Source organism: Scyliorhinus torazame, chromosome 15, assembly GCF_047496885.1.
Source record: "Scyliorhinus torazame isolate Kashiwa2021f chromosome 15, sScyTor2.1, whole genome shotgun sequence".
NCBI lineage: Eukaryota > Metazoa > Chordata > Chondrichthyes > Carcharhiniformes > Scyliorhinidae > Scyliorhinus > Scyliorhinus torazame.
The window spans coordinates 126,225,914-126,249,977 of NC_092721.1; the positions used below are offsets into that span (position 1 = coordinate 126,225,914).

A 24,064-nucleotide genomic window follows, 5' to 3' on the forward strand; every position below is an offset into this window, starting at 1 on the left:
GGCCCTGGATCACTGTCCTTGTGGCGTTTGCACATTGCCCCCGTGTCTGCATGGGTTTTACCCCCACAACCCAAAGATGTGCAGGTTAGGTGGATTGGCCACGCTAAATTGCCCCTTAATTGGGAAAAAAAAAATTGGGTACTCTTAAATTTTTTAAAAATAAAAATGGTGCACACCCTCTTGGTTAGTATATTAGTCGTGGAACTACATAACCTACGGAAAATCTTACAGGAATAAGCCAGACACTATGGAGCCAGAGTATTTGAGATAGGGGTCCCATACTTTTTGGAATCCAGAGATCACTACTGCTTTCAGAGCCTCCCAAACCACTGAACGCAAGACATCCCCCATGCAAATAAACCCCACATGCTGCTTGATCACCGTCCCAATCTTGTTACAGAAGCCCCGGGCTGCTAACAACCCCACATCCATTCTCCACCCCGGCCTCTGCACTACCCCCTTCTCCAAAACCACATCCCTCCAATGTGAAATGTGTTCTGAGTCACGAGTGTTGAGTACTTTGACTTCTTAACCCCAGCCTTTCCCACCACAAAAAAGTCAATCCTCGAATACACCTTGTGTACCGGAGAAAAAAACCAAATACTCCCGTTCCCTCGGATGCAAGAACCTCCACTGGGCCACTCCTCCCATCTCCCTCAAGAGCACAGTCAATGACTTCCCCAACCCCCCCTCCCCCCGACTGGGTCCGTGAGCATCGCTGGGACCTGTCCACCTTCGGTTCCAACACCACGTTCCAATCCCCCCTACTATGGGTGTCCAGATCCGGGATGGCACCCAACACCCTCTTCACAAACCCCGCATCGTCCCTGTATATAGGAACATATGTTTCCAGTGATACTTCAGCTGAAAAGCAATAATAAACATGGGATCATACAGTACAGTCAAACAGTTTAACTGAGTGAATTGGAGTTTTGCTATCCATTTGAAGAGGTTAACCTCAAATATAAACATTGAACTACTGTTTAACTACTTTGCATGAGTATGGGCAACGTAACATGTATGTTGAGTAGCAGGGCAAGTGACAAATAATTGCTGTGTAATGATGCATCTTAAACTGTCGCGAGAAGTAATATCAATCGTTGCAAATGTATTCTGTGCAGCACCATTTAAAAGTGGCAGGACACGAGGGGTCATAATTTACTACTTACATTTTTGGTCTTAACTGTTGTTTCAGAAGAGGAATTGAGCAGAATTATAAGAAAGGTCGCTGAGTCAGACCTTTCAGCCATAGTGTACTGAGGGAAGCAGAATTGCATAGAACCCCTTGAGCTGTATGACTCTCATTGAATGTATACGGGGAATATTACATGTATCACAATTGTGTTGAAGCATCTCAAGAGTGCAACATTATGTATGACTTCAACGTAAATACCATTGCATCCTTTGTAATGACTGTTGTGTTGGGTGCTCTGGATCCGTGGAACACATACAGGTCACCAACACTTGAAATAGTGCAACACTATTTTATTGAATCATTAACTGTTTAACATACTCTGACTGGGTTTACACGATACTAGCTTTAACTAAAGACCTTTGCCTTGTCCTAACCAGTCGATGCACTCAGCACATGGTGAATGTCTGTGCTGCAGGCTGTGAGCTCTGTCCTCCTAGCTGCAGCTCGAATGAGCGGGAACTCTGATGCCCCTATCTTTATAGTGCGTGTGCTCTAACTGGTGATTGGCTGCGGTGTTGTGTGTGTTGATTGGTCCCACTGTGTGTCTCCAACTGTGTGTCTCCAACTGTGTGTTCCCAACTGTGTGTCCATCAGTGTGTGTCTGCACCATGATATACTGATGTATATTATGACAATGACCATTTTGAAATGTCTGCAATGTTCCTTTGATTGTATTGAAACGTGAAGAGTGCAATGAGATCTATGTAGAAAACTTGAATATCATTGTACTTTCTGTAATGGCCATTTTGAAATACCTGCAATGTTCTATCAGATATTTTACAAATGAAGTATATTTTTATGGGGAAAAAAATATTTTCGCTATGTTTTGGGCACTTCCAAGCGACATGCTCCAGAATGGCACTGGCATAAGGTTGTGGGGAGACCAGGCAATGTTCTCACTCCTGCAACAAGAGAATGATGCATGTACAAGACAGCAAAAAACAGGGAAACATTTGAACAGTTGCGAAAAATACAATAAGTGTCCCAGATGTTAGTCTAGGTGACGGTGTGTTTCACTCAGTTGTATGATGAGTACTCAGCAAGGGGACCAAGTGTTCACTGTCTAGGTTGGTGACATCTCGGATGTGATGTTAACAAAATCTTGATTTGCAGATCTGATTACAAATATTACATATGATGTCACTGATAGCAAAATGGGTGAAGACACTGGCTGTGTGCTTCCTTAGCCTGTAGAGATTTATTGCTATTCTCTTCAAATGTTGAGATTGCTTGATAACAGAGATTTACCCATTTGGATTGTTCCAAGGTCGTTTTTTCACATGTAGTGGGATCCAACTTGCAAGATCTGAGATTGGCTTTCATAATTTCTTTCAAAATAATGTTTGGAGCTTTCTATGGTGTGGGTTCTCATGTCCAGCTGTCTGTAGAATACTACCTTCGGTGTTCTGGAATCCTCCGTGCGGACCACATAGCCAATCCAGTGAAGCTGAGCCCTGAGCATGCTGTCGATACCAGGTGCAAGGCACCTTGTACGAACTTTGGTGTTAGGAATTTTGTCCTGCCACATGATACTGCAGATAGATCCTGAGCATTGAGTGTGGAATGCTCCTAGTTACTTTGATGCCAGTGGGTGATCCACCACTGAAAGCCATAGAGAAGTAATGTCAGAACTGCTTGCAGGTAGACTTTGATCTTTGTTTTCAGACAAACTCTGTGCTGTTTCCAAAGCCTGCAAGTGAGCCTACTGAATGCTGTGCTTGACTCCATTATCTACTTTGATAATGATCAGCATTGATGGAATTAAATTCCATCTGTTCACTGGAAGGGTGCTGAGTGAAATGTGTTGAGGCAATCTCAATCCCAGGTCTGTTTGATGCAGTTTTAGAGGAATCCACTGCACCAGCACCTTTATAAATGAACACTTTATATAGTTATTTTCTCAAGGAAACCTAAAGCTTCATACTTGGCATGCTGATGGAGTCAAATGAAAGAGGAAAATTATTCAGTTTATTAGAATTAGATGACCATAATGGAGCAAACGGATTTTCACATCGGAAACAAATATACAGTTCACTGAATCTATTTTTAAGGGCACATTTTTTAAAAAGTCAATCAAGAAATATTCTTTAAATCTTCCTCCTTTGTCCCCAATGGCTATTTTTGAATTCCTGAGGGAGAAATGTGTGTATAATATATATTATCATAGATTATCATAGAATTTATAGTGCAGAAGGAGGCCATTCGGCCCGTCGAGTCAGCACCGGCTCCTGGAAAGAGCACCCTACCCAAGGTCAACACCTCCATCCTATCCACATAACCCAGCAACCCCACCCAACACTAAGGGCAATTTTGGACACTAAGGGCAATTTAGCATGGCCAATCCACCTAACCTGCACATCTTTGGACTGTGGGAGGAAACTGGAGCACCCGGAGGAAACCCACGCACACACTGGGAGGATGTGCAGACTCCGCACAGGCAGGATGAAAATTATCAAGAGGCTCAATGGGAGACTGAACCTATCTATTTCAAGTGAAGTAAACCAACATTTTATCCTCTGTTGCCTATCCTACTTTAGCCATTATAAAGGATGATCTCAGCGATCAGCAAGCTAATAGCAATGCATTTGATTATTACTGCTTAGGAAGACAAGCTGGTGTTTCTCTTTGAGACAAGAAGAAGAATCTGGACCTGTCTTATGTTTTTTTCCTGGAACCTGGTTTTGCAATGAGAGATTAGAAATGTGAGATCCTCTGCAGCGGTCTATTCAGGTCCAGGGTCAGTCAATTGAACAGGCAGCTAGGCCTAATCATGTGACCTGGAGATGTAGGCCTGTGACTGGAAAGCGTGATTCTTCATATTTCGCTCTAGCAAACTGTACAAGCAAATAACCAATTCATAAAGTAGCAATAATAGGAAAGAAGCAAGAAGTTTAGCAGCACCCTGTACTGGTAAGTAGTGGAAGTTTAGCTAGTTAAACTCTAGCTCAGTGCTTCCAGAACTGTGGGTTGTGGACCGAATTGAGGTCACCGAAACAGCAATTGAGATTGTGAATATTTCTGATTGATCACATTAACGTGCAGAATAAAAGCAACCTTTCCTGTACTGCAAATGGCAAGCTTTTTAAAATTGATGAAGAATTAAAGATCAGTCAATTGCTCGAGTAGTTTCCAGTATTATGGGTCATCAGAGTTTTGTTTAAAGCTGCTTGGTACTAGCAAGTTACTGGTTGGGGCGGTCCCTGATGGAGCTCCCCAACAGAACACTTCAGCCACAGCGAAGGGAAGAAGCCTCATCATCACAGACTCGGCACTTTGCCTCTGAGGGAGATCCGCAGCTTCCAGAAAGTCCTTCCAGAACTGCCGTTCCAGCACCTGGCTCAAGAGATCACTCAGCACTTCAAGGTGCACCTATGATTTCAGAGCTCAGCCATCATGACTTAGGAGGCTACTGAGGCTTACCTGGTGGGGCTTTTTGAGGACACAAACCTGTGTGCTGTCCATGCCAAGCGAGTCACCATCATGCCCAGCCAGCTGGCTCGCCACATCCCTGAAGAGAGCTTAAAACCTGACCACCAATGCAACAAAAACTCTTTGATTTAAAAAAAAAAGCGCTATGATCTCCTATAATCAGTGATCGCTGTTGTCCAATCTCGCTTGGTACTGTAGAACTTCAAAGGTTGCAAGGCTGATCTCCGATCTAGGATTCTTAAATCAGCCTTTCCAGTAACCAGGTTTGCATGCTTTCTTATTTTAATATATAGTGCTAATTTATAGTTGATTTCGGGCACACTTTATTCAGTATATGTCAGCAGAAGGGTTAGGAAAAGCACAAATTGAACTAAGGGGCAGGGAGTTAGAAACATAGAAAATAGGAGTAGGTGGAGGCCATTTGGCCCTTCGAGTCTGCTCCGCCATTCATTATGATCATGGCTGATCATCCAACTCAATAGCCTAATCCTACTTTCCACCTATATCTTTTGATCCCCTTCGCCCCAGTGCAATATCTAACTGCTTCTTGAAAACAATGTTTTAGCTTCAACTAATTCCTATGGTAATGAATTCCACAGGCCAACCACTCTCTATCCTAAATGGTCTACCCCGTATCCTCAGACTGTGACCCCATGTTTTGGACACCCCATCATCGGGAACATTCTTCCTGCATCTACCCTGTCTAGTCCTGTTAGAATTTTATATGTTTCTATGAGATCCTCCCTCATTCTTCTGAACTCCAGCGAAAACAATTCTAACCGATACAATCTCTCCTCATACATCAGTCCTGCATCCCAAGAATCAGTCTGGTAAACCTTTTCTACACTCCCTTTAGAGCAAAACACCTATTTTAGACCGTTATATGGGTATGGAAGGAAATGGGCCAAATGCGGGCAACTGGGACTAGCTTTGTGGTAAAAACTGGGCGGCATGGATAAGTTGGGCCGAAGGGCCTGTTTCTATGCTGCAAACCTCTGACTCTATCCTTCAATAGACAAGGAGACTGAAAGTGCACACAATATTCTAGGTGTGGTCTCACCAAGGCCCTGTATAATTGCAGCAAGACATCCCTGCTCCTATACTAGAATCCAACATACCATTTGCCTTCTTTACCATCTGCTGTACCTGCATGCTTACCTTTAGTGACTGGTATACGATGACATCTAGGTCTCGTTGCACATTCCCCTCTCCGAATTTGTGGCTATTCAGATAATAGTCTGCCGTCTCATTTTTTTGCTATCAAAGTGGATAACCTCGCATTTCTCCAAATTATGGTGCATCTGCCATTCATTTGCCCACTCACTCAACTTGTCCAAATCACATTGAAGGATCTCTGCATCCTCCTCACAGCTTACCCTCCCACACAACTTGGTGCTATCTGCAAATTTGGAGATATTACATTTTGTTCCCTCTAAATCAATAATATATATTGTAAATAGCTGGGGTCCTAGCACCGATCCCTGCGGCACCCCACTAGTCTCTGCCTGCCAATTTGGAAAGGACCCGTTAATTCCTACTTTGTTTCCTGTCTGCCCATCTGTTTTCTTTCCATATCAATACACTACCCAATCCCATTCACTTTAATTTTACACGCTACTCTCTTCCGCATTCCTTTGTCAAAAGCTTTCTGAAAGTCCAAATATACCACATCCACTGGCTTCCCCCTCGTCAACTCTACTAGTTACATCCTTGAAGAATTCCAGTAAATTTTTCAAGCATGATTTCCCCTTCATAAAACCATGCTGACTCTGTCCAATCCTGCCACTATTTTGTTGAAAGTATTCTGCTATAAAATCTTTGATAATGGATTCTAGAGTTTCCCCTCTACTGACATCAGGCTTACTGGTCTGTAATTCCTTGTTTCCTCGCTACCTCCCTTTTTAAATAGTGGGGTTACATCAGCTGCCCTCCAATCTACAGGAACTGTTCCAGAGTCTGTAGAATGCTGGAAGATGACGTAACAATGCATCCATTATTTCTAGAGCCACTTCCTAAGTACTCTTGGATGTAGATTATCAGGTCCTGGGAATTTATCAGCTTTCAATTCCATCAATTTCCCCAACACCAATTCTCTACTAATATTGATCTCCTTCTCAAGTCTACGTTCCCCAACATTTCTGGTATCTGATTTGTGTCCTCATTTCTGAAGACAGAACCAAAGTAAGTTTATTGCGGATTTCTTTTGCAGTAATGGGATGGGCCGTGGCAGTAGGCTTTGGGTTAGATCCTTTGGATTGACAGTGCTGCTGGTTTTCTTGTGGGAATTTGACACTGGTGGGTCATACGAACAAATGAAGAAGGAAGCAGAAGTAGGCCATTTGGGCCCCAAACCTGCGCAAGTCTGCAGTGTCTAACGGCAATCTGTGCATGTCTGCTGTGTCTGCAAATGGCGAACTTCAGACCAGAATTTCTTTACCAGCTGCAGCTATTTGGCCCTGGAAGGGCTCTGGGCCACCTCATCTCACTATTATATACTTTGGCAAGTGCCACTGAAGTGCCCTCTTGCACACCCACCTTGAATATAAATAAATCCAAGAGTGGGATGGGGTTTGTGCCGTTGTGTTTAGACAAGCATAGGTTCCAACATCCAACACGTCCCACTGATAGAGTTGGACCTCTTGGGTGGATTAGCCACGCTAAATGACCCCTTAGTGCCCAAAGGTTAGGTGGGATTATGGGGATAGGGCAGGACTAGGTGGGGGGCTCTTTCAAAGGGTCAGTACAGACTCGATGGTCGAAATGGCCACCTTCTTCTGCACAGCAGGGATTCTATGATTCTTAAATTTGAGGCCCTGTATGTTTACTCTTATATGTCCAGAAATCTTTGATACAATGGTTTCTTCAACATGCGACTCGTGAACCTTTAAACTGTTCACACCTGGAATTTGGGCATCCCTGGCAAGGTCAACATTTATTGCCCATCCCTGGTTGTCTTTAAGAAAATTGTGGGCCACCTTCTTGAACTACCTCCTTGTTGAACAGAGCCGTGCTATTGATATGCTACTAACCTCCCATTGCCAGAGAAAGAGGCCATTACACTCTCTAATGGGTTAATAGCTGGTCAGACAGAAGTGTCCCGAAGGATAATGGATCTCGAGTGACTCACCTTTGTTGGACAGGGCCATCCTGTATTCTCCCACTAATGTGTTTATGCCTGAATGGGACAGTGTAACTCAGCCAGGTATGGTTGTATGCCTCTGACTCCATGCTAGCAGTTTTTTCTTCAGTTTATTTAACCCCTAAATTGCCTGCTACATCTTTGATCCCATTTCTGGACCCAATTTCCTAATATCTCCCTCTCGTAACCGGTGCAATACAAAACTGCAGCTAATTATCCACCGCACCCACTGAAAGACAGATTTTGAACTGTTAGTTCTGAATCTAACCAATTCAGCGTGGCCATAATGCCAAACACGAGGCAGTGTCCTCAACTACTGCTATAGTATGCACACCTGAATGTCAAATTTGAAATTATTCAGCCAGTTGGCAGCAGCCTCATCAGCCTGATGTAGCGTAGTGAGACCGCCACTGAAACACAGGTTGGAACACTTATCGATTCTGTGCACCACGGTTTGAACTTTGCCACAGTTGCAAAGGGTAGAGTCACGATGTCCTCAATGGAAGAGGTTGTTGCGGCAGGGTTCGACTCCAGTGTGAAACTTGTTCAGTTTGACCCATTCGCCGCATGGGAAGTCAAAGCCTGAGATTTATAATGCAGGATCATCAACCAAGTGCTGATTCTGGACTTTGTTGGGTAGGTAGGTGATGTCTTCGACCAATGGCAGATAAAGATTTTTGTGCACAATTTCTAGCAGCTGTGCTAACTACATGACTGATTTGTGATGACGCAATCTTGCAGAGCACAGGTAGCCAATTTCTGTTTGTTGACATGATTACTCCTGAGATATTCCTCATGGTCTCATTCAGCTCAGGTTTGCGGTGCACCGGGTTCTTCCAGACGGAAGTGCAGTACTCAGCTACTGAGTAGCAGAGAGCTAAAGAGGCGGTTCATAAAGCTCTGGTGTTGGCTCCCCAAGAGCTTCCTGCTAGTGTGGTGATGAGATTATTGTGAGTTTTCAGTTTAGCTGAGACATTCTGGAGATGTGGCTTGAACATAGAACATAGAACATTACAGCGCAGTACAGGCCCTTCGGCCCTCGATGTTGCGCCGACCTGTGAAAACACTCTAAAGCCCATCTACACTATTCCCTTATCGTCCATATGTCTATCCAATGACCATTTGAATACCCTTAGTGTTGGCAAGTCCACTACTGTTGCAGGCAGGACATTCCACACCCTTACTACTCTCTGAGTAAGGAACCTACCTCTGACATCTGTCATATCTATCACCCCTCAATTTAAAGCTATGTCCCCTCGTGCTAGACATCACCATCCGAGGAAAAAGGCTCTCACTGTCCACCCTATCCAATCCTCTGATCATCCTGTATGCCTCAATTAAGCCCCCTCTTAACCTTCTCTCTAACGAAAACAGCCTCAAGTCCCTCAGCCTTTCCTCATAAGATCTTCCCTCCATACCAGGCAACATTCTGGTAAATCTCCTCTGCACCCTTTCCAATGCTTCCACATCCTTCCTATAATGCGGCGACCAGAATTGCACTCAATACTCCAAATGCGGCCGCACTAGAGTTTTGTACAGCTGCAACATGACCTCATGGCTCCAAAACTCAATCCCTCTACCAATAAAAGTTAACACACCGTATGCCTTCTTAACAACCCTCTCAACCGGAGTGGCAACTTTCAGGGATCTATGTACATGGACACCGAGATCTCTCTGCTCATCCACACTGCCAAGAATCTTACCATTAGCCCAGTACTCTGTCTTCTTGTTATTCCGTCCAAAATGAATCACCTCACACTTTTCTGCATTAAACTCCATTTGCCACCTCTCAGCCCAGCGCTGCAGCTTATCTATGTCCCTCTGTAACTTGTAACATCCTTCCGCACTGTCCTCGACTCCACCGACTTTAGTGTCATCTGCAAATTTACTCACCCATCCTTCTACGCCCTCCTCCAGGTCATTTATAAAAATGACAAACAACAGTGGCCCCAAAACAGATCCTTGTGGTACACCACTAGTAACTGGACTCCAGTCTGAACACTTCCCATCAACCACCACCCTTTGTCTTCTTCCAGCTAGCCAATTTCTGATCCAAACTGCTAAATCTCCCTGAATCCCATGCTTCTGTATTTTCTGCAGTAGCCTACCGTGGGGAACCTTATCAAATGCTTTACTGAAATCCATATACACCACATCAACTGCTTTACCCTCATCCACCTGTTTGGTCACCTTCTCAAAGAACTCAATAAGGTTTGTGAGGCACGACCTACCCTTCACGAAACCGTGTTGACGATGTCTAATCAAATTATTCCTTTCCAGATGATTATACACCCTATCTCTTATAAACCTTTCCAAGATTTTGCCCACAACAGAAGTAAGGCTCACTGGTCTATAGTTACCGGGGTTGTCTCTACCTCCCCTTCTTGAACAAGGGGACAACATTTGCTGTCCTCCAGTCTTCTGGCACTATTCAAAGATGACTTAAAGATCAAAGCCAAAGGCTCAGCAATCTCCTCCCTAGCTTCTCAGAGAATCCTAGGATAAATCCCATCCGGCCCAGGGGACTTCTCTATTTTCACCCTTTCCAGAATTGTTAACACCTCCTCCTTATGAACCTCAAGCCCTTCTAGTCTAGTAGCCTGAATCTCAGTATTCTCCTCGACAATGTTCTCTTTTTCCTGTGTGCATACTGACGAAAAATATTCATTTAGCACCTCTCCTATCTCCTCGGACTCCAAGCACAACTTCCCGCTACTGTCCTTGACTGGCCCTACTCTTACCCTCGTCATTCTTTTATTCCTGACATATCTATAGAATGTCAGTATGTGGTCCAAAACAACACCAAGATAAGTAGGTGTAGGCTGGTGGATGCGACAGCCATTTAGGTAAAGGTCAAATTCTTGGTATTGCATTGTCAAGGTGGTAGATGCATGATACAGATTTAGCAGCACTTGGTTTGAGGCACCAGGTTTGACAGGAGTCAGAGTTTACTAAGGTAATCATTAAGAGTACTGTTAATGTCCTTGAAATTCCTCGCTTTGTAAGCACAGCAGATGTCATCTGTGTAGATGAACATGCAGCTGCATGTAGCAGGCAGGCCATTCATATACAGGTAGGACAGGGTGGGGGCCAGTGCCGATCCTTGGGGTAAGCCATTTTGTTGCCTCTTCCCCGTGCTGCCTTTGGGCCCCCTATGGACTCGGAACAGTCTGTTTTGAAGAAGAGAAGCAAATGTATCAACAACCCTGGGTGGTCGGACCCTAGAAAGCTTGACCAGTAGGCCTTTGTGCCACACACTGTCGTAAGCTGTAGAGAGATTAGATATGTTACTCCAGTTTTCTGGTGCTTTTAAAAGCCATTTTAAATGTCGGTGGTGAGACAAGTGGTCTTGTGTGCTTTTAAAAAATTCATTTTTATGGAATGTGGGCTTCGCTGGCTCGGCCACCATTTGTTGCCCATCCCTATTTTCCTTTGAAAAGGTGGTGGTGAGCTGTCTTTTTAAAAAAAATCTTTTTATTGGCATTTCTCATATTTATAAACTGTTGTATGTATACACATCACATTTTTCTCGCCTGTGCTAATTTCCTTTATTATACAGCAGTTTAGTTTGTCCTACGTTTAACTGACCCTACGTGCCTTTCATTGCCCTCTGGATCGGTCTATGGTTCCTCCCTCTTCCCCGTTCAAACCCCCCCCCCCTTGGTGTTTTAGAAAATTAAACCATTCTTATTAGGTCACTCCTCATTGTTGGCCTCAAACGGGTTTTGGAACAGACCGACAAACTGCCCCCAAGTATCCAGGAAGCCTTCCTCTGACCCTCGGGTGGTGTACTTAATCTTTTCCAGGTGGAGAAATTCCGAGAGGTCAGCGAGCCAGTCTGCAGCTGTGGGTGCTGCTGCCGATCGTCAGCCGAGCAGGATTCTCCGGCGTGCGATTAGGGAAGTGAAAGCAAGGGCGTTGGCCCCCTTCCCCATGTGTAACTCTGGCTGCTCCGATACCCTGAAGACTGCCACATATTGGGCACAGCTTCACCCTCACCCCCACAACCTTGGACATTGCCTCGGAGAAGGCTGTCCAGAACCCAGCAAGCTTGGGGCAAGCCCAAAACATGTGGGTGTGGTTGGCCGGGCCCCTCTGGCACCGCTCACATTTGTCCTCCGCCTCCCAGAAGAACCTGCTCATTCGGGTTCTGGTCAGGTGCACTCTGTGCACCACTTTGAGCTGCATTAGGCTTGGCCTTGCGCAGGAGGAGGTGGAGTTCACCCTGCTCAGTGCTTCGCTCCAGAGTCCCCATCCTACCTCTGACCCCAGTTCGTCCTCCCATTTTTGTCTGATCTCGTCCAGTGGAGTCCGGGCTCTGTCCAGTAACTGTCCGTATATTTTCCCACATAGGCACAAGCAACGAGAAGGGGGGGCTATCAGGTCCTCTAGTAGTGTGCTTTCTGGGGCCCCAGGGTACCCCACTGTCTCTTTGCGGAGGAAGTGTTTTATTTGGAGGTGTCTCATTTCCTGTCCTTTTGCTAGCCTCCAGTTCATCGTCAGTTCGTCTAGTGTCGCCAGTCTGTGCCCTACGTAGAACTCCCCGACCGTCAATGTGCCCCCGTCCCGTCTCCATCTTTTGAAGGTGGTATCTAGCATGGCTGGGGGGAATCTGTGATTGCCGCAGATGGGGGGCCATGGGGGACATTTTAGTTATCCCGAAGTGTTGTCTGAGCTGGGTCCATGTTCTCAGCGTGGCCGCTACCACTGGGCTTGTTATGTATCTTGTTGAGGGGGATGGGAGTGCTGCTGTGGCCCGGGCCCGGAGCCTCGTTCCTTTACAGGATGCCTCCTCCATTTGTACCCAATCTGTGTCAGGTTCTTGTACCCATCCCCTCACTCTTTCTACCGTTGCTGCCCAGTGGCAGTATTGTAGGTTTTGTAAGGCCAAGCCCCCTTTGATTTTCTTTCTTTGCAGTGTCTGCTTTGGGATTCTCAGGTTCTCCCCCCCCCCCACACACACACACACACACACACACACACACAAATGCCATGATTAGACTGTCTATGTTTTGGAAAAAGGCCTTGGGGATGAAGATCGGAATGGATCTAAACAGGAAGAGGAATCTTGGCAGTACGTTCATCTTGATCGTCTGCACTCCCCCCCGCCAGGAAGAGTGGGAGTGAGCCCCACCTTTGAAGGTCTTTTCTTACTTCCTCCACCAGGCTGGGCAGATTCCACTTGTGGATCTGTGTTCAGTCTCTGGCTATCTGGATCCCCTGGCAGCGGAATCTGTTCTGGACTGTTTTGAACGGGAGCCCCTCCAGCTCTCTCCCTCATCCGTTTGGGTTCACTGGGAATGCCTCGCTTTTGCCCAGGTTAAGTTTGTAGCCTGAGAAGGTTCCAAACTCTTTCAGTATTTGCAGTATTGCCTTCAGTTCTTCCTGTGGCTTCGAGACAAAGAGGAGAAGGTCACCTGCATAGAGTGAGACTCTGTGCTCTCTGTCTCCTCCCCGGATTCCCTTCCAGCTTTTCGCGTCCCGCAGGGCTATCGCCAGGGGTTCGATGGCTAGCGTGAACAAGAGGGGACAGAGGGCAGCCCTGTCTTGTTCCTCTCTGCAGCTGGAAGTATTTAGAGCTGGTAGTGTTAGTTCGGACGCTCGCTTTGGGAGCATTGTACAGGAGCCTCACCCAGGCGGTAAACCCCGCTCCTAGCCCAAACCGTTCCAGTACCTCGAGGAGGTATTTCCATTCGATTCTGTCGAAGGCCTTTTCTGCGTCCAGGGAGACGATCACCTCTGGTGTTCTCTCCCTGGGGGGGGGTCATTATTACGTTCAGCAGCCGCCTGATGTTCGCTGTGAGCTGTCTACCCTTGACAAAGCCGGTTTGATTCTCTGCGACCACCTCTGGTACACAGCCCTCCAGCCTTTTGGCCAGGACCTTTTGCGAGTATTTTCGCATCCACGTTCAGCAGTGAAATGGGTCTGTATGATCCGCATTCCGTCAGGTCTTTATCTTTTTTGGGTATCAGTGAAATTGCGGCCTGCGCTAGCGTTGGGGGCAGGGTGCCCCTTGCCAGTGAGTCCGCGAACATGTCCCTTAGGTGTGGGGCTAGGACTGGTGCAAATTTTTTGTAGAAGTCCTCCGGGAACCCATCGGGTCCTGGTGCCTTCCCCGCCTGCATGGAGCTGATCCTCTCCATGATTTCTCCCAGGTCTATTGGTGCTTCCAGCTCAGCCCATCTGTCTTCCCCCACAACTGGTAGTTCCAGTCCGTCTAGGAACAGTTTCATCCCCGCATCCCTGTTGGGGGGCTCGGAGGTGTACAGTCCCCGGTAGAAGGTCTCAAATGCCCGATTGACCTCCTTTGGTTCTGTTACCAGTCTGCCTCTGCTATCCTTTACCTGCGCTATTTCCCTTGTGGCTGCCTGCTTTCTCAGCTGGTGAGCCAATAGGTGGCCAGCCTTGTCTCCGTGTTCATAGAAGGTCCCCCGTGTCTGACGGAGTTGGTACACTGCTTTCCTAGTGGATGGCAGGTTAAAGTCCATTTGCAGCTTTTTCCTCTCCATCTGCGGCCCTACGGTCAGGGCCTCGGAGTATTTTCTGTCGACTTCCAGGATGGAGTCCACCAGTTGTTGCCTGGCCACCCTCTCTTCCCTATCTCTGCTTGCCTTGTAGGCTATGATCTCTCCTCTAATCACGGCCTTCAGTGCCTCCCAGAACGTGGAGGGTGAGACCTCCCGGTTTTGGTTGTTACTAACGTAATCGCCTATGGCCCGCGATATTTTCTGACAGAAGGCCTTGTCGGCCAGAAAGTCCGTGTCCAGCCTCCATGTGGGGCGCTGGGCACGGCCGGTCTCCAACCTCACATCCATATAGTGTGGAGCGTGGTCAGAGATAACGATCGCGGAGTACTCCGTTCCCGTGATCCCTGGAAGCACCGACTTCCCCACTGCAAAGAAGTCGATACGAGTATAAACCTTGTGTACTTGTGAGAAGTATGAAAATTCCTTCTCTCCCGGGTGCAGGAACCTCCATGGGTCCACGGCCCCCATCTGCTCCATAAATGCTCCTAGTTCCGTAGCCATGCCAGTCTTTTTCCCTGCTCTGGGGTTTGATCGGTCGGTCAGTGGGTCCTGTACACAGTTGAAGTCGCCCCCCATGATCAGACGGTGTGTGTCAAGGTCGGGTATTTCTGCCATTGTCTTCTTTATGAATTCTGTGTCATCCCAGTTGGGAGCGTACACATTTACCAGTACGACCGGTGCCCCTTCCAGGATGCCGCTGATCATGACGTACCGTCCCCCTGGGTCCGTAACTATCTTGGTTTCCGTAAACCTCGTCCTCTCACTAATTAATATTGCTACTCCCCTAGCCCTCGTCCCTAGCATGAGTGGTACGTCTGTCCCACCCAGCACTTCCTTACCAGCCGTTGGTCCTTCTCCCTCAGGTGCGTCTCTTGTAGGTAGATTATGTCTGCTTTCAGGCTTCTTAGGTGGGTGAAGACTCTGGATCTTTTGACCGGGCCGTTGAGTCCCCTTACGTTCCAAGTAACAATCCTGGTGAGGGGTTTTTGATCCCCCGGTCCTGCGGGGTCACCCATACTTACCTGGTGGGTGCGCCCCTGCCCTCCAGGGTTTCCCTTTGTTAGGATGCCGTACAAAATGGCCACGGTCACTGCTCTCACCATGAGCTCGGGCCCCAGGGCTCCGCAGTTTCCTTTTGTCCAGGGGCACCCACCATGGCTGCTAGCTGTGTGTGCGCCATGTGGCTGCGCCCCTGCACTCCAGGGTCTCCCTTTGTCCTAAAGTCCTCCCGAATGGCTGTTTGTGGCACCATCTTGGTTCCTCGCCCTGCTCCATGCCTGCCGAGGCCTGTGTTCGTGCTGGTTACTACCTCACCCTTCCCTTTGCTTCTCTTTTGATCTGCGCTCTCCCCTGACTCCTCTTTTTCCCCCCCCCCTTTAGTCCCTGTTCCTCTGTCTCCCCCCCCCCCCTGTGTTCTTCCCCCCCCACCCCCCCTTCTGCCCTGCCCCCCTTCTCTTTGTGCCAGGAGCTCCCGCTCCCCTGAGAAGCGCGCCGCGACCCTCCTTTCTTCCTGCCCTCCCATGTTAGCCCTCCTCGCTAGCACGGTGGCCCCCCTCCCAGCACTTGCCCTGCTCTGGTCCTGCTTTACCTTCCTTTTGCTAGCCCTTGTCTCGCCCTCCTGTCTGCCTTTTTCACCCTCATTTACCTTGTTTCGCTCCCCCCCCATTGCATTGAGAGGTGGAATGAGCTCAGGAACGAGTCAGCACAGTCCCGCACAGTGCCTCAAACACGTGTGTACAGTTCGTGATTGTATTGTCTCTGTTTGCGGTCTGCCCGCTGCTCTTTGTTCCGATTCTTTCTTTTCCATCCCCGTCGCTTTCATGTTGGCCACAACGGCTGTCCCTCCCCCAGTTTGTTCACTCTAACGAACTCCTCCGCTGCCGCTGGGGTGTTTAAAAAACAGCTCCTTCCCCTCAAATGTTACCCAGAGTTTGGCCGGGAATAACATCCCAAATTTCACATTACTTTTGTAGAGTGCTGATTTGGCCCTGTTAAATTCAGCATTTCTTTTGGCCAGGTCCGCCCCAATGTCCTGGTACACCCTTATGGTCTTCCCTTCCCACGTGCTCGCTTTCGTCTGCCGGGCCCACTTTAGGATTTTTCCCTGTCTTGGAACCTGTGCAGCTTCACGATAATCGCTCTGGGCTGCTCCCCAGCTTTGGGCCTGGGTCGGTGCGACCTGTGCGCCCTATCGATTTCTGGGGGGTTTGGAAACTTCTCCCTTCCCACTAGCTTGCCCAGCATTTGGGTGACGTAGCCTGTTGGATCTCTGCCCTCCATCCCCTCTGGCAGACCCACTATTTTAACATTCTGCCGTCTGGACCTATTTTCCAGGCCGTTGATGGTTTGCTGCATTTTTTCTGTTGTCTCTGCCAGCATCTCCTTCATCATTGTGTGGAGCTCCGTCCTGCGTGCCTCCTTCGTGGCGTTTATCTCCGTTTTTATCTTCTCCTTCATGGCGTTTATTTCCGTTTTCAGCACGCTTCTCCATTCCTCCCCCTGTGCCTGGGGCGGGGGGGGGGGGGTGGCGGATGGTCGCTGCGCCTTGTTCCTGCTCCGCTGTTCGGCTCGCCAGCTTTTCCGCTTCCTGATTCGCCTGAACCTCCGCCTCTCCCCGTGGGGTCCTCTGCCTGCGCGGCCGCAGCTCCTGCTTTTTTCCTTCGCCTTCGCTGCTGTTCCTTCTTACATCTCGCCGTCCCCCAAATTTATTATTTGGAGACATATTTCTGTCTGTGCCTTTCTCTTTTTTTCCTGGGTTTTGGTGTGAAAATTTTTTTTAAAAATGTTTTTATTGTTTCCCCCCCAAAGAAAAAAAAAACCCCTTGTTTAATCCTTTTAAAAGCGATTTTTTTTTTTTTTTTAAATTTCTTTTTTAATAAAAAGGGATTTTTTTTTTTTTTTTTTTGAAAGCTTTTTTTTCACTTTAAAAAAGTTTTTCTTTTTTTTAAAAAAAAATTTGCAGGAGAGGAACAAGGAAGGCTGAATTTAAAAAAAACTTATTTTGTTCTTGTGATTCTCTCCGTGCTCCGCCTTTCAGGCTGTTTCTGAGTGATCCCCACTCCTCCTCCACGTGCAGCTCACCGGGACCAGTCTCCTTTTTTTTTTCTCTCCCTCTCCAGCTCCGTGGATCGGAGCTTTGGTGCCTGGGCAGGGCCGAATTCGCGGGGCCTAAAGAATATATATTTTTTTTTTAATTCCCTGGGGAAACCCCCCCAAACAAGCCATGATTTTGTGGCTGTGCGGGAGCGTCTTTGCTGCGGCCGCTCCGTTCGCGATCGCCGTCGGAAGTCGTGAGCTGCCTTCTTGAACCGCTGCCGTCTTTGTGGTGTAGGTACATTCATTGTGCTATTGGGGAGGGAGTTCTAGGATCTTGACTCAGCAACAGTGAAGCAATGGTGATATATTTCCAAGTCAGGATGGTGAGTGAGTTGGAGGGGGTCTTCCAGGTGGTGGTGATATTCCCATGTATCTGCTGCTCTTGTCCTTCTAGATAGTAGTTGTCTTAGGTTTTAAGATTCTGCTGACTCTTGGTGAGTTCCTGTAGATGGTACACACTGCTGCTATATGAGTCGCTGGTGAAGGGAGTGAATGTTTGTGCGGGCTGCTTTGTCTTGGATGGTGTTGAGCTTGTTGAGTGTTGTTGGAGCGACTTTCATCCAGGCATGTGGGGTGTATTCACTCACACTCCTGACTTTTGCCTTTGTAGGTGGCGGGCAGGCTTTGGGGATTCAGGAGGTGAGTCACTCGCCGCATAATTCCTCGCCGCTGACCTGCTGTTGTAGCTCAGCATTTTTATGACCAGTCCAGTTCAGTTTCTGGTCAATGGTAACCCCCAGCATTGAATGTCATGGGGTAATTGTTTGGTTCTCTCTTATTGGAGATGTTCATTCTGTGGCGCGAATGTAACTTGCTACTTGTCAGCCCTAGCCTGGATATTGCCCAGGTCTTGCTGTATTTTCACGTGGACTACTTCTGTGTCTGAAGAGTCGTAAATGGTGCTGAATATTGTGTAATGATCAGCGAACATCCCCACATCTGACCTTATATTGGAAGGAAGGTCATTGATAAAGCAGCTGAAGATGGTTGGGCCGAAGACACTACCCTGACCAACTCCTGCCCGTGATGTCCCAGGACTAAGATGACTGACTTCCAACAGCCACCACCATGTTCGTTTGTGCTAAGTGTGACTCCAACTAGTCGAGAGTTTCCCCCGATTCCCATGGACTCCGTTTTGCTTGGGCTTTTTGATGCTATTCTCGATGAAATGCTGCCTTGATGTCAATGGCAGTCACTCCCCCTCACTCTGGAGTTCAGCTCTTTTTGTCCATGTTTGAACCAAGCTATAATTAGGTCAGGGCTGAGTGACCCTGGCAGAACCCAAATTGAGCATCACTGAGCAAGAAATTGCTAATTAAGTGCTGCTTGATAGCATTGTTGATGACCCCTTCCATCATTTTACTGATGATTGAGAGTAGGTGGCATTTGGCTGCGTTGGATTTGTGCTGCTTTTTGTGTACAGGACATACCTGGACAATTTTCCACATTGCTGGGTAGAAGCCAGTGTTGTAGCTGCTTGGTTAGGGGTGCTCCTTACAGGATCTAGCTTGGTCTATGGATAGTGTATCCTCAGTTAACGGTGCAAGATGATCTTCTCTAGCAGTTTATAACACATGGATGGAAGAGAAATTGGTGTGTGACTGGAAGGTTCTTTAGGATCCTTGCCAGACTTGGGGTTTGTAATGATCTTAGCTTTCTGACAGATTTTGCTTCTCCTAGATGATTCTGGTCAGGAATACAGATAACCATCTTGTCGCCACGGGGCCAAGGTGTTGAAGGAATTCAATGTCGATTTGGTCATATCCCGCAGCTTTGCCAGGTTTCAGTCTGCTGCTGCACCTCATCTTTGTTTATGGCTTTGGCTATTTGGCCTGGTCTTGAATTCTTTTCCCTTTTAAAGGATCTCCATTTGACAAGGGGCTGACCACTGCATTCAGCGGGACACGGCTCCTGTTGGAAGTTGCAGGGTGTATCCCAGCAACTAGTTGCTGGATCAGTCTCCAGTCTTTCCGGTTGGAACTGGTGCAGTCCAGGTTGCTTGTGAACTCTTCTCAGCGAATGCAGCACTGTCTGGTGTTTTGATGAGATAATTGGCAATATCTGGATTGGCAGATTCTTCAGTTTCTTTGAGGAGTTCTTGACATTCACAGTCGAGTTAAGGAATGTATGTTGAGCGGAATGCTTGGTTTGTCAGTTTTAAAGATGTCCTTGGTGATGCGTGTGTATGCCTCGTCGATTGGGATCTGTTTGATCGGGGTGCAGGCAACAGGTGTCTCCAGCTGCTCAGTGAACTGTTGCCAGCACACTTTGTGACAATTCCATCTTGGCTTTGTCTGGATGAGAGGTGTACAGAGCCCAACCTGGACGACTTTACGCCAATGCTGACTTTTTTGGAAAATCATTAAGGACTTGGTCAGGGCTATCTATCCGTTGCTGGGGGTGATCCAACAGATCTGATGAATACTCACGGCCCCATCTAGCGGATCAGAAGGAGTATCTTTGCTTGAGATCGAGGACTAGGTTCAGGTCGAGTTGAGAAGACGAGTCTGTGAGCCATTCGCCACATGTATCTGGCATGTCATAACCTCAGATACTGTGATGGCTGTTGAGGTGTCCTCAATGTGGAAATATCAACACAAGGACTATGTGGCAGTCTCTTCAGTCAATACGGATGTGGCCACGCAGCCTGGTGAGGATAAGGGAAGGTAAATTATTATCTCATGATCTTCAGTTTGAGACAGGTAATGAACCAAATTTGGCAACTATGTCCTTCAGGACTTAATTAGTGGTGGTACAACCAATCCACTCCTGAAGAAGGGCATCCAGAGAACATTTTGTGCCCTTGCTACTCTGCTTCCCAAGTGATGTTCAATATGGAGGGGTATTGATTTAACAGATGAGAACAATAATTGGTACATGCTTATACTTGACATGAAGCAGCATTACACGATGAGGTCCAGAGTCGATGCTGAGAACATCCAAGGTCATTCTTATTGAATTGTATGTCACTTTGCTCCAACTTGTGGTGGGTCTGTCTTGCTGGTACAAGTGTTAAAAACACTGCTGATGTTATAATCATTATTATTGTCACAAGTAGGCTTCCATTAACACTGCAATGAAGTTCCTGTAAAAATCCCCTAGTCGCCACTCCGGCACCTGTTCGGATACACAGACGGAGAATTCAGAATGTCCAATTCACCGAACTAGCACATTTTTGGGGACTTGTGTGAGGAAGCTGGAGTGCCCGGAGGAATCCCACGCAGACACTGGGAGAACGTGCAGACTCCGCACAGACAGTGACCCAAGCGGGAATCGAACTTGGGATCCTGGTGCTGTGAGGCAAGAGTGCTAACCACTGTGCTATTGTGCTACCGTGCTGCCCAAATGCGATTAATGTTAAATGCAAGGGTATTCCAAAACCCAGAAAGGTAACTTTGAACACCGGTTCTTGGCGGTATATATCTTCAATTTTGTATACTGTGAGAAAAGATGTGTAAAACCAGCGAGGAATAGTCCAGTTGTTGTGTGATCAATTAATAAAGAATATTTATTAACTTTAAAGAAAAAAAACACCAGACAAGTACACTTAATTACACTGATGGCTATACACACACATTAAATTATCCCTTGGTTCCCAATTACCTATGGGCAGGATTTACCGATTAACCCGCTGCGTGTTTTTCGGTGGTGGAGGTGACCCGCCAGCAGGATTTACCAACTCTGCCTTTGGCATCGGGAATTCTTGGTGACTGCACCCCTCATCGCTGAAAAACCATCTGCCAGCGTGGGACGGGATTATCCAACCGGTCGATCTGAACTTAGAAATGCTCCTTTGTTCTCAAACTATGTCCAGTATTATTTAACTCTATGAGCAAAATCCTGCAGATAATTATCACGTGTAGCTTATTTGGCCACGTTTTGGATAAACTCTCTTCAGTTGCAGTGTAGGCAAAATGTTCTCAGTTCGAGTTTTGGATCTTAACCGGTTGCCCGTTTAGCAATAACGTGTTTTCGGGCTGCTGTTTCTGCATCTGGGTATGGCTGTGATGGTAGCTGGTACTGCGTCTTTCCAGTTAATATGCTGAGGCACGATCAATTGGACAAAGACGATAGTTGAATCCAACTGAGGCTTTATTGCTATCAGATGTGTGGCCTCCCACAGCAGCTGGCGAAATGGCTGCTGGCTGTAGGACACGCATATTTATACAGGCAGGGACTACCGGCGAACCTGTAGTACAGGTCCTACCGTACATCACCTAATACAGGTGCAACAGTGGTTTACCATAAATGCTTTCCCTTTGATATTACCCACCCTGTGGATCTAGCTTTTTGCATATATGTGTCAATTTCCTTATCTCTCCACTTTTGAAGTTACCTCTTCTATATCCTATTTCCCCCTGCAGTCACATAGGTAAGTGCTTGTTTTTCTCACTGAAATGCTAATTTGCATATCAAAATGCCTTCAGGCAGCTTGCCCTTATCAATTTAAATTTTTTAAATTTTATCCCTATTTCATTTTTTTCATAATTTCTCCCCATATTTAACACCGGACGTACCTAGTGATGGCGATTGAGGGGTCTGGGGAATTGACGTTGGGTGTGATTCTGGACATATGACTGTTAGGCTGTTGCTGAACTGTGGGACAGTTCTTCCAACTTTACCAACAGTCTCCTAGTTTTAAATTATTATATTTGGATGGTTGAAAGCATTATCTTTAATAAATAGTTATTCTGCTCGTCTTCGCCCTTTTATTAAAAACAAGATTTGTTTATTTATATATATATATATATATATATATATATATATACAGAATGTGTTCGTATGTCTTGTTAAATGTTGAAAATTCTTCTTGGTAAGCAAAGAGTTAAACAGGGTGTACAACATACCTTGGCAAAGTGTTACGCAAAATCGAGGATTAACTTGTTCAGTCTTGTGTGTTATCTTATTTCAATTGGTTTAACCTTGCTAAGACGAACATAGAGGAGCTGAGAACAGGACGTAAAGGAGATTCAAAGTTGCACAATGGTCTTGCGCAAAGGTGTTCTTCTAAGACTGTTTACAGATCAAATGCTTGCCAATTGTGACGCATTTGAACTTTTATACGTTTCCATTTGGGAAGGGCGGGGCAAGAGAACCATGTACTGATAGGTAACTTGTAGCGAGGGTGGGGACTTATGTTCTTTGTAACTTTATTGGGATTGAGAGAGAGTGTGGGGAAGTCACCATCTAAGACTGTACAGTTTATAATTCAGTTGTGTTATCTGTTTTGTGCACAAATCGGCCACATGTGCATTCATTGGTTAAATTGATACCGCTGAGCCCTGTAGTTTAAGAAAAAAAAAGTTTCAGAAGGGTGTATTTATATGACAATCGGGAAGTAACCCAGCAACAGATTGCACTGTAAAGTGTGTCAACAGTACTGCAGGTGTAGACGCCGACCAGAGTTGCTATTTGTTGGGGTGGGCTACGAGAACTGGTGGGTTTTTTTAAAAACCACAGAAATCTGCCATAACTGCCACACTTCCTGCACCCATCAGGGCTGACTATGAATTTGCTGCAGTTGAAAGAACTTTCTCAGTCTGATCTGTATCGACGGCGTCAAGAGCGTCATGACAGCTTTGGATCTGCAGGTTTAGAGAAGAAGAGGTTAAGGTACGTAGATTAACTTAGTTATTAACTGCACCTGGCATGTATGAACTACATAGAGGAATTTCTCAAAACATTCCTACTTGCATTGATGCAGCTAATCAGGAATTGATGGAATTCTTGCCTTGAGCAGACTTTTAAAATATACAAAAGTCATGTAACTGTAAAGCAAATGCAGGTGTATTTCTTTTCAAAAGGTGTACAGGTCTTGAAATATACTACTTATAACCAGTTTGCTGTCAGTCATCAAGAACTAACATGACATTAAGCTTGATATTAGACTGACAGTAAACTTGTACAGAGAATTTCAAGCAGTGGTGCCTCTTGTAATGTTGGTAAAATACTTGATGTGCACATTAATTCCAATTTTCTCAAAATCATAAAAATTAATGTAAGGTGATTGGTACAAATTTAGATTTTCCATTATAGTTTTCATTGACTTTTGTCATGTCGTGTTGGGGTTTAGTGAGCTGAAATGTATCTTGTGAAAGTGAGCAGAATGGAAATCTACCTCGTGCCTTTTGAAGGAGCACTACAGAGAGTGAAAGATAGAAATCTGTTTGATGGCAGGAGTGCTTTCAGTGTAATGAGTCTCTCCGCCTTTGTTGTTCGTTTAGTTTCTATTATAAATACTACTCAGCGTCTCCCTGGAGACATTTCTTGAATGTATACATTCTGCAGATGTCATTGTTTGAGGTCTACTGTGGAGTGTGCCTGCAGGAATGGAAGAGTTGTGTGTACAAAGAACAAAGAAATGTACAGCACAGGAGCAGGCCCTTCGGCCCTCCAAGCCCGTGCCGACCATGCTGCCTGACTAAACTACAATCTTCTACACTTCCTGGGTCCGTATCCCTCTATTCCCATCATATTCATGTATTTGTCGAGATGCCCCTTAAATGTCACTATCGTCCCTGCTTCCACCATCTCCTCCGGTAGCGAGTTCCAGGCACCCACTACCCTCTGTGTAAAAAAAACTTGCCTCGTACATCTACTCTAAACCTTGCCCCTCTCACCTTAAAACTATGCCCCCTAGTAGTTGACCCCTCTACCCTGGGGAAAAGCCTCTCATT

The 24,064-nt window shown here is 46.4% G+C and overlaps 1 protein-coding gene across 5 annotated transcripts in view; it reads left to right on the plus strand.

The window, feature by feature from the left end:
* Positions 1-24,064, plus strand: part of LOC140391802 (LIM and senescent cell antigen-like-containing domain protein 1) — a 183,141-nt gene that overhangs the window by 63,188 nt on the left and 95,889 nt on the right. For 2 of the 5 annotated variants that reach the window (XM_072476691.1, XM_072476692.1), the window contains one exon: positions 22,886-23,000. The exons of 2 other annotated variants lie outside the window; for them this stretch is intronic. In XM_072476691.1, the coding sequence (XP_072332792.1) occupies positions 22,894-23,000 (107 nt within the window). In that variant the 5' untranslated portion in view covers positions 22,886-22,893. Of the gene's footprint in view, positions 1-22,533; positions 23,001-24,064 lie in introns of those variants that run through there. One more of the 5 variants, XM_072476690.1, reaches the window with a different exon arrangement.